This window comes from Carassius gibelio, chromosome B13 (assembly GCF_023724105.1).
Source record: "Carassius gibelio isolate Cgi1373 ecotype wild population from Czech Republic chromosome B13, carGib1.2-hapl.c, whole genome shotgun sequence".
NCBI classification, from domain to species: Eukaryota; Metazoa; Chordata; class Actinopteri; order Cypriniformes; family Cyprinidae; genus Carassius; species Carassius gibelio.
The window spans coordinates 1,151,764-1,168,277 of NC_068408.1; the positions used below are offsets into that span (position 1 = coordinate 1,151,764).

Below are 16,514 nucleotides of genomic sequence, written 5' to 3' on the forward strand. Positions count from 1 at the left end.
AGCACAGGTACGTCGCGGGGACGCCTGTCCGTCCTTCATATTTCCTTTTATTGATCACAGCTTTAGTTACACTGATTATGCATGCGTCTTCACATATGAGAAAAGTATAATAACTAACCCCAAGTATTTTCCACTCAGAATGAAAGAACACAACATGCTGTTGAATGATTTGTATCCTTTTATTAACAGTGAATGAAAATAAGCAGTCGTTTATGTTATTATTATTATTATTTTAATCCTGAACCAAACAAACAAACAACAAAAAAGCAAGTTGACTAACAAGGCATTCTCCCTGGGGCCAAGCGGAGATAATCCTTAATGTGTTTTTCAGCCTCTGCTTCAGTTGGCGACGGAAGCACGGGATTCTTCATAGCTGCTCCTGCATGTTAAAAGGTAAAACTTAAATAAGTTTGACAAATAAAACTTTTTTCACTTATTGTTTAATTAAATCCTCAAAATATGTTTTTTTTAAACTGGGCTCTTATGAATTTAGACAATGATAAGCAAACTATAAAAAATGATTGCAACATCCGTCCTTCCCTAAAGCTATAATATCTGTATCAGTATCAATTAAATTATTCATTATTCTATTAGTCATGTAAGATAAATGCATGCCGATCCAAACAAATCCATTTAAGAATTATGCATTAACTGCGCAAAATAATGTAAAATAAGACATTTATTTAGTCTTATGTCTGTTTAATTGTTCATATGATCCCGATGCGAGTTACTAGCTGAGAATGATTAGCCTGCCTTAATATTATCTAATTAATATAGATAATTGATGTGCAATTAATGTTTGTCTACTGTTTTTAATGCCACTCAGCGTGATGTAGGCTAATATAACATACAAGTAGAACGTTTCATGTCTGTGCTTTCTATTTGATTGGTCACTGTTCATTTCCAGTGGTGCTGAAATTCTGCTTCAGTCATAAAAACTTTAAACTGGTACCGGTTTCAGGTTCTTTTAGAGTGACTCCCAGATTAGTGGAGACACAGCCTGAGTTGAATATTAATAATTTTATATTAAGTCTACTTCGAAAACTGGGCTGGTCAGATTCAAGGAATCGACTCTTTTGGAGTCGACTCCTCATCAGTACTGCGCATGTGCTTACAAATCATCACATCGACGCGCACGTGGAAGTGATCGCCGCGGGAAAACTGAGGTATGTAGCTAGATTCATTGTCATTAATATGTGTGGTGTATGTTTGATTTTATATAAAGCAAATTAAACAGATAAGTATTAGCTTAATATTGACGAATAGTTGTTTCTGTGGTTTAGTCAAGTGGCGGTAACAGCTGATTTTGTGGTTCATCAACAGTTCTTCGTCACTTAGCCTAACTGTTAATCGTAAAACAAAAGTTAACATTTCTAAAACGCTCTTGTGAGTATGAAACCGCGTTTTACACTGTTAAAACGGCATGTATCTGCTGGTAGGCACATGCATAATGTATATTATGTTTTGTAGGCCTAATAATGTGTATGAAAAGCTCACGAGGGGTAATCGTGCTTTAACGAACAACGTATGATTTTAATAATGCATTGATGCATGCATTGATTAATGCTGAAATTAACATATAAGATTAATAAATTATGTAGAAGTATTGTTAATTCTTAGTTCATGTTAACTAATGTTAACTAATGAACCTTAATTTAAAGTGTTCCCCATACACTGTACATTGGAAAACATTTTGGACGTAATTTACCTATTAGGAGTGCTCCTATGTTTGTTTTCCTGATCCCTCGCTTTTCTCCCCTACCACACCAGTTTAGCTGTTTGGCTACAGGACCAAACACCTTGGAGCATATTCTCCATATTGTTTTCTTCAGTGTGTGTCCTCCACTGATGGATAACCTGTTCACCTTAAAAATAAAAACACATTTCAAAACATTATAGACAATGCCCAAACATTATGGTCCTGTTTCACAGACCGAGCTGAGTAGTTACTCACAAATTGTAATCTGTTACTGATTCCAAATTACATTAGAAAATTGTAGTTAGCAATGAAATCCATTACATTACACGTTTTAAATAATGTAATCAGATGAGTTTGGTCAAAAGTAATCTAAAAGTAGTCTATCAAATTTAAATAGGATAATTAAAGTACCATATGACATAAAAATACAAAGAGTAAGTAAATATATTTTAATTGTTGTTATTTATAGCATGAAATGCATTAAATAATATATTATGTCAAGTTTTCTCAAACTGGTGTTTGTGAATGAACTGTAGGAGGCTTGTGAGTTCAATTAATGAGAAGCTAATAATTATTTAAATCACAAAAAGATTTTAAATTAAAATAAAGCATTTAAAAAAAAAAAGTTTAATTTGTTTACCTGCATGTCATGTGACCATAACCAGTGTCGCAGAACCAAAGAACATAGAAATGTGACAATTATTAAAAATATATATATTTTAAAATTTCATGAGTACTTTTAAATAAATATATTAGGTGATCAGACGACAAAAAAAAAGTTTGTAAAAATCAATGTGTTGATGCAGATGCTATGTTCTTAAACATTAAATTATTTTAAATCCAGTGATCAAACGCTGCCACCTGACTAACGACGGGTCTCTGTGTGAATATCCACAAAACCTGAAGACTTTCTGAATGTATATAAGCAGCCTTCTATTTTAGAAAGGAAAATTAAAAAAATTAAAAAGCGAAATTAGGAGGGGGGGGGGGTAATAGAATAATCTATTACTATATTGTAAATATTTAATCATGTAATCCATAAAAAGTAACTGTAGTCTGATTATGAGTTTTATAAAATGTAATTTTATATAATTACAAGTTCTTTATTTACTAGAATCTGTGTACGTAATCCAGATTGCATGTAATCAGTTACTACTGAGCTCAGAACAGGGATTAGTTTAAATCAGGACTATAGGTCCTAGTTTTGCTTTTATAAAAATGCTGCATGTGTGCATCTTGAGATGAAACAATGGCACTGACATATTGTACGAAATGTTATTGCAAGTTATTTTGAGTTAAGACAGCTCACACATGCATTTTAGTCTGGGACTAGCCTTAAGCCTGGTCTGTGAAACCGGGTATATAATAGATATTATTTACTTCATTGCAACTGTTAAACCTTCAAATGTCAATGATTTTTACCATCTTTTGCATCATTGCTTTCTCTGATAATTTTCTTTCCAGTTTGTCTAGTTCCTCCATGGTTGTGAGAGGAAAGACCTCATCCTCGCTGTCCACCACTGGAGCACTGGAACGGTTGTTTGCTGCAAGGGACTGGACCACTGAAGTCAGATGATTGATCTTCATGTCCAGTTCATTAAGTGCCTCCAGAATTGTCCTCTCAACAGCTGCAACACAGTAAGTTTATCTGGGAGAGTATTTTAATTGAACTATAAGATGTATAATTTTACAAATTTAGCACTTCAGTTTAACGTACGTGTACATTGATTAGTGATGCAGCTCCATCGTCTCACACCAGAAGCACCTGCAAGCACATAAAGCTCTTAAATGTGATTAAACTAACACGTCATGAAAAATTTAGTTTCTGAAGATATGGCTACATGCTTAAAGCCTTAGGCTGATGATACACATACTTTTTGAGCAACGATGCTGTCAACAGGTAAAAAAAAAAAAAAAATTACAAATGACTTACTATTTGTTCTTGGCTGGTGGGTACTTGAGGATCTTTGTTCAGAGATTGTGTTCACTGATGGATTGTACAGAAAATGTAATGTTAATAAACCTAGTGTTATTAATTTGCAGTGTATGTGTTTATGAATGTTCTTTTACCTTGAAAGTTAAATGGTTGTTCACCCCAAGCATCATCTTGCTCATTTTCATTGGACAAGCTCCCTGGAACAGCTGGAGTTAAGAAAGGTGAAGTTGGTAAGTTGTATTTGCTACATTGTGTTACATCCTAAGATGTATGTTATTGTTGCTGTTAACACTGTGTGTTAACTCCATATGTAACTGTGCTTCATTGATGCTTGACATCCTGTTGGGAGTTGTAGTTTTTGTTGGTTTTCCTCTGTTCCTCCCTGTCCTCTCACAGGAGACCTAATTGATGTCACCTGTTCCTCGTCAGAGCTGTGGAGAGGAGCTTGTATTTAAACAGAGGGAACGGACACAACACCAGAGAGAGTTTGGCTTGTCTGTTTTTCCCAGTTGGTGGTTTAAGCAGTGGTGCTGCTTTAAGAAAGCCTGTTGTATTTGATTACTATTGTGTGATCAGGGCCTGTAGTGTATCTTCAAGACAGCCTGTTGTACTGGCTGTAGTGATTAGAAATTGTTTTCTTTTTATTCTTTTGCCTGCAGACGCAGTAAGGAGGTGGGTGCCACTTTTATTTTATCAACTTATGCTTTTCTCCTGGTTTTGTGGAATAGTGAGGAAGTCAGGGAAGAGACATGTTGTTGATTTTGATGTTTTGTTTGCTAGGTAAGTTAGATTACTTTGTTTTCAGTTAGCATCCCCTTTTTGTTTGTTATTTTGGCCTTAACCCCCTCCTGAAGCTACAAGCGTCTTATTCTTTCTTTTTGAATTATCCATATTGTTAAACCTCTAATTTTCCCTTCCCCTTTAATGCTGTACAAAGACTTTACATTGTAAATAAAATCTTGAAGAGTTTCCATGAGTTTGAGTGCTGGGATTACGGATAGTCAACTCTCTCTCACTATTTTGTTTGCAAGTTCACCGACATAATTGTTCATTTTTCATAAATAGCATATGTTACTCCCCTTGTCACCCCTAGACACAGAGGGGGACGTAACAATTGACAGTGCATGACACTGATACAATATGGGCTAGATTTACTAACAGCTTGCACCAGCACAAACCTTCTTTTGGTGTTAAAATAGTACTGTCAGGATTTACTAAAGAGGCGCAGTAAAGTATTAATGCTGAAAAGATGTGGACAGTTGTTTTTGCATTTAACCTTGAATATGCATTTGTAGTAGTTTTCCTTTGAGACACAAAATTTATGGGAGGTGAGTATTAAGATGAATAACGCAATGATTTAATAACATTTGTGCTCTTCAAATTATTTTTATTTGCTATATTTTTAATGCCCAAAAAGGCACTTCTTAAAGCAGGCGGTAATTTGCGCTGCACTTGGTAGATTGCACTGGTTATTGTGGGAATGATCTGGCTTCGTCTGTTCTGTAAAGGTTGCATTGTCAGGAAATCGCACGCATAATTTTCCCTCCCATCGGCAAATTTATGGAATTGTGCTCTAATGCTAATTTGGCCTGTTTAGTAAATCTGGCTCAAGGGCTCCTAAAGGGGTCATATAATGTGATTTCTATTTTTCCTTTTCTTCAGTGTGTTATGTAGGTATTTGTACATGTATAAGATCTACAGAGTTACAAAGCTTAAAGTCTCCCACTAAAGGATTTATTCAATCTAAAAGATAAGGCTGATCCAGACCATGCTAAACGGCTCATTCAAACATGCCCCTACACATCTAAGTCAAGATGTGGAAATATTTGCGTAATGCCGCCCAAATGTTCACTCAAAAAAAAAGGTGTGGTTTCAGGAACCGCAGTTAGTGTTAAAGCAGTCATGTCAGGGAGATGCTTTGTGTTTCGAAGCAAAAGCACTTTGTGGCCTTCCGAAAGTATATGCAATGAGGAATCATTGTTAAGATTTATTTACAACAGAACAGCCCAGATGTTCAAATTTGTACAACACATTTAATGGATGACAGTTTTGTGAACCTAGGAGAGTACAAGGCTGGCTGTGCGCTATTTAAAAAAAAAAAAAAAAAAAGGTAAATTCCGACTTTGCTATGACAATCTTTGCAACGATTGTATTGTAAAATGCGGTACATAAATAAACTTGAATTGAATCTGGTGCTTATTCTGAATCAGCTACTTAAGTATGTTTTCTTAATAGTTTAAGTGTTTGCTATTGACTGTTCAAATGCAGAGTTTTGCGCAGCGTAGAGTAACATGTTGTGTGATTACGTGTGTGTGTGAGGGTAACATCACAGCAGAGTAAACAGACTGTCAGAAATCATAGCACATAAGCTGTCTTAACCGTGGCTTGTGTACTGCATCATCACTGTGTCTGTCACGCGACTCTGTTCCCCTTTCGGGCTTGAACTGATGGTAAAACGAAGGACATTATTAACAGTCTTGATATTTACTTTGAAAGATGAAGCTTGCAATTATGGAAAGGGGCGTTGCATTTCCGACGAGTGCTTGCGATGTTCGCCCAATAACAATGCATTGGGTCAGTTGGCCATTCAGAGCAGCCTGTGCTTGACGGAAGGAGGGACTTTGTTGAAAATTACGTTTCTGAGAGAGGCGGGACATAGAGGAACTACAATAATGTACAGTATTTGAAAAATGTTTTTTTTTTCAAAATTAAAGCATGTCAACATTCTGTTACACCAAATATACAAAATAATGGTCTTTAAAATAGCATATGACCCCTTTTAGTGATACCCTAGTAATGACTGAAATTGACTTTTTTTATTTTTTTTACTTTGCATTCTTCCTTGTTGTGTGGTTGAAGGTCTTTGGTCTTGAGAGAGTCTTAAGGCAGAGAATTTGTTCTCTAATTAGAAAAAGTGAAAAAAACTGCATTAGGTTGTGTTAGGCCATGACTCATTTGCAATTGTGTTTTTGATTTCCTCCATATACTAATTAATGTTTTTTACCTTGAGTGATAGATGGGTGTTCTTCCCAAGTTTCCAGCTGGCGGTCTGAATGAGAGAAGCTCATTGACATTACAAAAGGTACTCATTCTGCTGCTTCAACTGAATTGTGCTCTCTATTTCTTTGTATTTTAGCTTATGTAGCTTTAAATTTTTTGCTTTAAACAAGCACATTTTCTATAGTAAACCTAGATGAAATCCTACAGTATTTACCAAAAGTGAGTCATACAACTTACGCTGTGTTCTTTCTTGCTTGGAACTTGAAGTTCTCAGCAAAGAAAATGCATTCTCTGACAGATTGTACATAACATGCTGAATTACCTTATGTGTGTACAGTAATTGTCCTTTTTGTTTTCTTTTACCAAATACTAATTGTTTTTTTGTTTTTTTTACCTTGAATGTCAGGTAAGTGTTCACCCCAATGATCTTGTGGCTCATCTGCCTGGGAGAAGCTCACGGGAACATCTGGAGCTGACAATGATGGAACTGGTAAATTTAAATAATTTTACATGACACATTCATTTTAATGGCTGGTTTTTATTCATTAAAGGAATAAAAATATGATCAGAAAATCAACTTGAATAATAAGTTTACAAACTGCATGTCATCTATTTATTCAGCAATCAGAAACTTGACCCACCCTGTTATGGAGTCAGGCTTTTGAGTTGTCATAAATGCTGTGAATTTACAGCTTTTACATTGTGTTTACAGTACTCAATTAGAGCCTGTTACCTCGACAGCTGGGGAAAGTCTCAAAACGGGCCTGCTCTGGCTTCTCCATGGCCCTTTGGTGGTGATTAACAAATGCTGTTGAAAGAATTGGTATGTAGATGTTATGTCTGCCTCACAAAACAAGATTTTGTACTACACAAAGCCTTACTAAAGCTTGAGATTGCTATCACTTCTAATTGGCAACCAAATGTTTATTATTAAATCATCATTAGTATGTAAATCCTCAAGTTATGAATGTAATGATAGTAGTTCTGTCCAAACTGTTAAAACAGCAACAGAATTGGGTGAAGCTGAAAAAGAAAAGTGATGTAAACCAACAAATCACGAGAGCCTGTGCTATACATTGATCTTACCATGGCTAAGGAACATTCTTGAGCATGGAACAAAACATCCACAAATATCAGTTTTCTCAATTTAAAACTCACAATTGCTGAAAGAGTTCACTGCTTTGCTTGTTGTAAGCAGAGGTCGTACAACAGGACCTGAAAAAGAATAGCACTCAGCAGTCACACACTATTATGCCTTAGTCATTTAACTGTTTTATTGTATTTTTACCTTTTGTCTTGATGTATTTTAGAGGTGCTGGAGGTTTTGGTGCAGGCGGGACTTTTGGTGCGGGTTGGATTTTTGGTGTAGGTGGATTTTTGTCTCTATTCATTTTAACTTTTTTGTTGGGGGTTTCATGAAGCTCATCATCTGATGAGAATGTTTTCTTTCTAAGAGCAAAATCAGGGAATTAGATTATTTTACAAAAATGGATTATATAGGTAATAAACTAGCATGTTTGTCAATTTAAAAAAAATCAAAAACAAAAAAAATGCAACAAATACAGTGTAATTTCCTTTTCCAATTCATACTCCAAAAAGGGTGCATACTACTTTCTGTGGTCTATATACAGGTTTTCTGACACCGTACAATAACCCAGGAAGGTTAGGAAAAGGCCAAAATATATATAAAAAAGCTCTTCTTACGTGAATGTGGCAAAAAAATTGGCAAAATTGACCCTTTGCAGAAAGTTTGATTGACATGCAGGCTGACCAATCATATCGCAAAATCAGTGATTTTAGTCCGACAATTAAACCAGACCGGAGATAAATGACCGGATTAACGTTGGTGGACTAAAATAATTTTAGTATAGACTTTGTTAAATAGGGGTGCACGATATATATCGGCCGATGATTAATGCACATCTCTTCAGTAAAGCTGGTTCTCTAATCGGCGGTAAATTTCATCAGTAGCGTGATTTCACATAGAGCAGCTATTACTACACAGAGCCATGGTTCACAGACAAGCTGCGCAAATCCAAGTTCATTATATGCTAGGATTTGCACAGCATGTCTGTGATCAACGGCTCTGTGTAGTAACAGCTGCTCTATGTGAAATCACGCACCTGATGGAATTAGAATATTTATGTTTGTTCACATTTGTTTCTTTGTGTGTGCTGTTGCGCTTATAGTTTTGATTTCTCCACGAGTCAGACAGGCTGTACGAGCCTCAACTTATGTGACCTTAATCAGAGTTTACACTAAAAGTAATACAATCAGAGTCATTCTAGCCAAAGTTTCCATGCTGCCCTAGTTATTGTTTATTCAAATTTTAATGAGGTTAATTGTCCTGTCGGTCAAGTACAATTCTTTCACTTGCCCCTTCACAAAATCCACTTGTCCCGGACAAGCTGAAAAGCGTTAATGTCGAGCCCTGCATTAGAAACTGAACATGGCTGGTTACTAATTGTGAGTGAAAAGGTAGGGCTGAATTCAAGATTATAAGTAAATAACTTAAATTTATCTATGTTACTCACATAAACTTTCTATAGTTTCAGAAGACTGAATATTACTGTTTGTTGAAATTACTTTTCAATGTATCTTTTTAAAGTCAAATATGTATTTTTACAACTTACTTGTGAATTCTTTTTATAGAATTTTCAGATTCTGAGATGTCAGAAGTGTAGCATGCCCTTTTCCATTTTTTGGAAATGTTGTCAAATGATGCTGAAATTATCAAAGTATGTGTTCTTACAAACTTAATTCATGAAAACATTAAGCTGTGGAATATCATGTATTAGTAATTTTGTCATCTGTTTTAATGTTTATTTAAAGTGTATTTTAACTCGCTTACCCGACTCATGTAGAATTCTGGCCTGATGCTTGGTCCAACCCTTATCTGGCTGTGGTGCCTCCATCAACCTGACGCTCTTTAGTAACCGGTCCAAGTCTTTGTATGGAGGCCACCATGAGTGGCCATCTGAGTACCAGGACTTTGCTACAGGACCGGTACTCCCTTCTCCGACGAACTCCACTATCAGGTACATGTTCTTTTTGTTGTTGTTTTATTTTATCTGGAACAACCTAAAGCCCCATAAAGTGTAACGGTTCTTATTACATTTCAGTTGTTCATATGCATGATTCAGTTACCCAAAATAAAAGTAGCAAGTCCAAAAAAAAAAAAAAAAAAAAAAAAATTAGTGTGTGTGTAAAAGAGGGACTGAAACAAAATTACGGTCATAAGGAACTAAGAAAGCTTTCGCCTCAATGTTCTCAAACTTGCAGAAATGTGTTGGTCCTGAGATGCCATCAACTAGATGAATACCAAGTTCTGAGGATGGAAGGGGATAATCAAAAAAAGGTTCATGATTGTTGAAGGTAGTGTAGGCCACGTAAATGTCATCCTTCGCTGAAATTATATTTTGCAGCTTTGCAACTTTCCCATCAATGTAAACATAACTGTTGGCCTGGTCCAGTTTAAGAGTGTAAGAGCAGGTTTTTATTTCTTTGTACTGTGAAGATCCATGAAAACATTCAGGTAGAGGGCCAGCCGTGTGTTGTTTTCTGAGCATTGGTGGGTTGTTTTTCTCCTTTTTTTTGCTGCAGCTTTGCATTTCTGAGAACCTTCTCACAATCTGACTCAGAGGACATGTAGGTTTCCGCAGGAGTCTTTTCAGCTTGTTAAGGTGATCCTCATACTGGAAAGCACTGAAGTTGTCGAGGACACCATGGTGTTTTGCATCTTCTGCAAGATGTACAAGACAGTGGACGTTGTAGGACAGGAATTTGGGGCCGTATAGCTGTCCAAAGTGTGTGACAAAAAGTCGCAGAATATCATTGGCATAGTCGATGTGATCACCAATTAGGCTGTTATTGCACAAGATGAAGATTCCCACAAAAGCAGGAGGAAGTTTTTGTATACCTCCGTGCTGAGTAGGTCTTTCAACATAACAGGGCCTGTGTACAATAAAAACTGTCTAAACTCAGTCGCCTTCCAACGATCTATTTCCCTCACTGCCCTTGGTTTGCGCGCAAATTCCATAGGTACATTTTTTTTGGCACCAACCTTTCTGTCAGCACAGTGGCTTGAAATCCTGACAGCCTGCAAGTTAGAGGACCCAGTCGAAGCCACAAGTGGAGAAGCCGCCTCATGACACCAAGGCACACAAGGTGCATGTAATCAAGGGGGAATCCAGAGACCATATCCAAGGATGTTTCTTCTAGTGGTGAGATGCCATGGTGGTGATCTGGATCAGTCTTATTTCTGAAGTTGTCATCATTTCTAAGAGGCATATCATTTCTAGGGAATGTCATCCTGTTCTCCAGGTGCACACCATCCTGAGTGCACTTTTCGCATCCATGGTAGCCTGCATGGCCCTTCACTTTTTTCAGAAAAGCATGTGCAGGTGCGTCGCAAATCATTGAGGTAAGCTGTAAAGTTAACTTTGAGTCCTTCAAATTCAAAACCATGACTTAAGTCTTTTATTTCACAGATGAAGTCTTCAAGATACTCATCCAGTGAGCTTGGTTTACTATCACCACAAAACAAACCTATTGTCACAGGTTCCTCCTGCACCAAATGTTGCACAGTTACAAGAATGGGCCAGAATTGAGTTGATGAACTCTTGTAGAGAGGCAGACCATCGATGCTCACCTGGAGCTTCAAATTGCTCACATTCCGCAAAATGTCCATGTTGTTGTAGAGTACACCTGAAATGGATTCCAGTAGACCAAAATGATAGTACTGGCCACCAGCCTTGTTTTGGCAGATTCAGATCATGCTTGCGGAGGATATTAAGTAATGCATTTAGTGCCACCTGTGTTATTTGTTGTTCTGTTGCCCAGGTTGCCAAGTCATCATTGAGGGAATTTGGATGCAGTTCAGAATCTGTGTCTGAGTCTGTGTCAGATTCACTGCTATGTGAAGCACTTGCCATGGTGACACATTCAGGCTCATCAATATGGGACAAACCTTCCATAAAGTCATTGTTGTCATCAGCGATGCTGCTTGTGTCACTGTTCATGCCACCATACTGTTCCATGTTCCATGATGATGGTAGTGATGCTTCCATTGACTGGAGTTGTTTGTCCACCTTAGCCTTGGCTTTTCTTCGCAATGTCCAGTAAGATGTTTTTTTGCAATCCATGGTACTGTGATATTAACACACACAGAAAATGCAGTGCACTAACCTGATAAGCCAAATGCAGTGGTTCTCAACTCAAATTTTGGAAGACACTTGCATTGCACATTTTGGATGTCTTTTACATGTGGTTTAACTCATCATATAATAGAATCCCCTTAACCCAACAGAGCATGCTAGATGAGACGGACATCCAGAATGTGTAGTGTTATAGGTCCCCAAGATTGGAATTCAGAACCAATGTCTAATATGCGTGACAATGCGTAATGTCTAATAATTCTGTCACAATAAATACACATACCTTGGTTTTGATCAAGTGTGAACTGTTAACGTTGTTGAGTGAGTGTGGTTGACTGTAGAGAACTTTCTGTAATTGGGGAAGCAATATAACAGGTAATGTCAGTTTTGTCGTTGTGTTTAAAGTATTGGATCTAAATGTTTGCCTGGAAATAGCATCCAAAAGCTTAATAAATATGTGTGGTCACTTATTTTAGATAGTTTATCCATTTAATTCAACTAGTTGAAATTTTTTCTCTAATTCCAACCAGATGATAATTGTTGGATGAGGGTTGGAACTAAACTCGTAAGAATGGCTAAAATGTCAATATGAATGTAAAAATATAAATTTCATCTGACCAAAATTTAATGACATGAGTAGGGATATACCGGTATCAGATTTTCATGTTGCGATTTAATTACTAATGCTTTATCACAGTATACGGTATTATCACAATATTGAAATTTAGTATAAAAAAATGGTTATAATGAAGTATAACAGGTTTAATAACTTTTTTCGTAAAAAGAAAAAAAAACGGAATATTTAAATAAAAATACAATAAAGCAATACAGAAAAATATATAAAGTTAAGGTTTTACACAGATTAAAGTGCAAAAGAACTATAAAGACCAATAGGTATTCCGGTTACACTTTATTTTACAGTACGTGTTATAACACGTACTTATAGTGTACTTAAATTGTATTTATCTAAGAAAGTTAGTAATTAGTAAAGCTGGTAATACAAGGTAACTACATGGGGTAGGGTTAGGTTTAGGGGTAGGTTCAGGATTAGTACCTAGTTATTACATAGTTATTGTAATTACTATAATAAGTACATAGTATGTACATGAGGAACAGGACTGTAAAATCAAGTGCTACTGGTATTACTTTACAATAAGACCTCATTAGTTAACCTTAGTTACTGCATTAACATTCACAATAAGCAATAGCTACATTTGCTACAGAAGTTATTAATCTTTGTTAAAAAAGTACAAGTCTTAGTTCATGTTAGCTCATTAAATGACACAGTTGCAACTTTAGATTTTAACACTGTGTTATTAAATATTGGAATACCTAAGATCAATGAATGTTCAGAAGAAATTTTCATTGGCAGTTTGTTACCTAATGAAGCCCTAATGTAAAGTGTAAACAAACAACAAAGAATCAAAACACTTTGAAACAATATCTAGGGCATGTTGCAGTCCTGATTAAAATGTAAAAAAAACGTTTGAAATTAATGGCCTATTAAGTCTAAATATTTAAGTATTTGGTGCTGTGTTGAGCACCACAGCGAATACACAAATATAAATAGTTATTGAAATCTACTTAAATACGTTTTTTGAAAGTAGTGCAGCTGCTTTATTTTGGGGGTTTCCAGGGTAAGGGCTGCGTTTTCTGCAGTTTAGCGCCATCTGCTGTCAGCATGAATGTGCTTTCGTTCGAGTGTTCCTCATGAGCTTCTCATGTGTGCTTGTTTACATCAGAGCACACACATACAGTGGTGTTGTGCATTTTGACCAGTTGATGGGAAAAGTATTCTTAAAATGCATCCCGAATTCGGAATAATTTGTAATATAATTATTCACAGTATTTAGAAGTGCCCATGATAACAATATTATGCATATTAATTACTGTGATATATTGCATTACCGAATACTGGCACATGTCTAGTCATGAGACAGTGAGTGTCATCCGAACAAATTTTTAAAGATATTTTTTAAGATTGACCCAGAATAATAGTAAATAATCTTTTATAGTTATGTATATACAAAATTGTTTCTGCTACCAAGATATGATGGTTTAAGTGGTGGAGTTTGAATCCAGTGGTGCCTTGTTCATTTGTTTTTCTTTAATCATCCAAAGGACTTATAACAATAAATAGAAACAGGATAAAAACTACTTTAAAACAATTAACAAATATTTGTACAAAAAAATTCTAGCCATAATATAATTGTTTTATTGACTAAAAAAATAAAGGAGGGGCCGTTTCTGTCCATGAATGTTCTTTCTCCATCTTTTGCCTAAATTGACTCTAAAAAGAAGATTATGGGAAAAGCAGATCTCCTTAATATTCATTAACTCATTAGCATACCTCTTCTTAGTTAAAATATTATTTAGAATACCAGTAATTCTATTTTCACTAGTTGCATGGGCAATTCCTGATATCAACTTCAATGCAACTGTAATGTTCCCAGGTCCAGAAACGTAGTAAGGACATCAATAAAACAGACCATGTGACATCAGTGGCTCAACTTCAGTTTTATGAAGGTACGAGAATACTTTTTGAGCACAAAGATAACAGAAATAACAATTTATTTCAACTGCTATTCTTCCCGAGTTACGTCTTCTGCCATTTTGGAGAGTTTCATCGAAAAATCTTAATTTGTGTTTCGAAAATAGAAATGACGTGGAGGTTGAGTAATTAATGACAGATTTAAAATTTTTGGGTGAACTATCCCTTTAAAAATGTGAATTCCTGGTATCAAAAATCAATTGTTATGATGAAACTGGCAAATCAGAGATCAGAGACTAGCAGGATGCTAGTATTTATGTATGTAAGAATCTCTTTAATGTCTTCATTAAGACATTACTAACATGCTGCATGATGTTGTAATTGATCTAAACCCAAATACTGAGTGGTCATTTAAAATATATACTTACAAAGTCAAAGATGTTTTCAAGATGTGGCTCTTAAAAGAGCCGTTGTGGTGTATGTAGCTGCTGTAGACAAAAAAGAAGAACGCATAGGAGTGAGATATGTCTGTACACATTAAAATGTTTTCACTTTCATCAGTGGTTATTGATTAATTAGGATGTTATGATGAATCTGGCAAATCAGATGCACGATGCTAGTTTTGTTTCCATTTCATTCATACATGCATTTAATAATTTTTTTATTTTTATTCCTTTATGTATTCCTTTAATGTCTTCATTAAGACATTACTAACATGCTGTATGATGTTTTTGTAATTGATCTAAACCCAAATACCGAGTGGTCATTTAAAATATATACTTACAAAGTCAAAGATGTTCTCAAGATGTGGCTCTTAAAAGAGCCGTTGTGGTGTATGTAGCTACTGTAGACAAACAAGAAAAGAGAGAAAAAGAACAACGCATACGAGTGAGATATGTCTCTGTACACATTATGTTTTCACTTTCATCAGTGATTATTGATTAAACATGTTGTGATAAATCTGGCAAATAAGAAATGGCGTTGACTCCACTTACAACAATAAGACGGCAATCGACACTGAAAAAGAGAGAAGATAATTAATTTCACTGTCTATTAAATCCCAAAGTTTATAGTTTCTGATGGATATGTATAATATTATTTGATAAAGCATGATAAGAAGAAGAATGCAGAGCAATGTTTCTGATGAGACCTTACAGCCCACTAACAAATAAGCCAAAGTAAAAATGCATTTTCATTCTTGAGAATCACCGATTTCTATAAAGGTGTCAAGGCTTATGAGTTTTATCTCTCTCTCTCTCTCTGTCTGTCTCTCTCTCGCTCTCTCTCTAAGTGCACGCGCCAGCGTGTGTTAGAGAAAGCGTTTACGCGCTCGCGGTTAAACCTGACAACGCACTACTTTCCATACAATTAGTAGCGGAGAAAATGCTTCAGTAAAGAAATATTATTTGCAGTTTGCTCTGACAGATGCTTTGACAGATGTGTGTGGACCTGAGTCATGTTTCTCCAGAGCACAACTTACATTTGATGGTAGAGTCCTTGTCTAATTTTGGAAATAATTGAAGAGAATAGGAGTGCAATGATTCTGACTACAATTTACGTTGTACTAAAATACTTATTTTAAATGTAGGTTTAATATTCTATGTTATATTTATGAGAGCATTAAATGTAAAGGAGTATACATGTAATTACTACAGTTACTACACGTAAAACAATTGCTATGTTAAATTTACTATTTTCAGAATATACGGGTATATTAACGTGAATACATGTTCCCCATAACAGTTAACATTTAATGGGTGTTTTGTTTTTAGGATTTTTTATATGTTTTATGCTTTAAAATGGCAAGCAAAGAGTTTTTTTGTTTTACAATGTCATGTTTGTATTTTAACCCTTTTTTTGGCTAATGTGTAGCACAACTTACATAAATACATTCACTATATTTGTTTTCTTTGACTTCAGTTTTCACATTGTTTGGAGGACAAAATCGGGAAGGATGTAGGGGCACACAGTTTGGGCACACATACACAGTTCATCTTTGGGTTTGTTGCTCTGTGCTGTTTGATTGTATGGTAGTCAGAATTTGTTCAGTTTTATTCATTACTGTCAGCTTTCACAGCAATACTGCTTAATGAGCAATTATCTCTATCAAACATGGACCTTAAAGGGATGGTTCACCCAAAAACATTATTCAAATAAATATTGTGACAATCATGTTCATGAATCTGATTTCAGTGGCACAGCTGTGTAGTATCTAGTACAGAGGTCGTTGAC

The 16,514-nt window shown here is 35.6% G+C and overlaps 1 protein-coding gene across 1 annotated transcript; it reads right to left on the reverse strand.

Moving 5' to 3' along the window:
* Positions 1-205: 205 nt before the first annotated feature.
* On the reverse strand, positions 206-9,717 carry LOC127970441 (uncharacterized). Its single transcript, XM_052573033.1, has 11 exons — positions 9,487-9,717; positions 9,269-9,359; positions 7,924-8,084; positions 7,794-7,850; positions 7,369-7,443; positions 7,030-7,107; positions 3,633-3,686; positions 3,417-3,464; positions 3,122-3,327; positions 1,709-1,865; positions 206-379 (listed from the first exon to the last, which is right to left on the reverse strand). Exons 1-11 carry the CDS (start codon positions 9,677-9,679, stop codon positions 276-278), a joined length of 1,224 nt encoding a protein of 407 aa, XP_052428993.1. The 5' UTR covers positions 9,680-9,717; the 3' UTR covers positions 206-275.
* Positions 9,718-16,514: the final 6,797 nt, after the last annotated feature.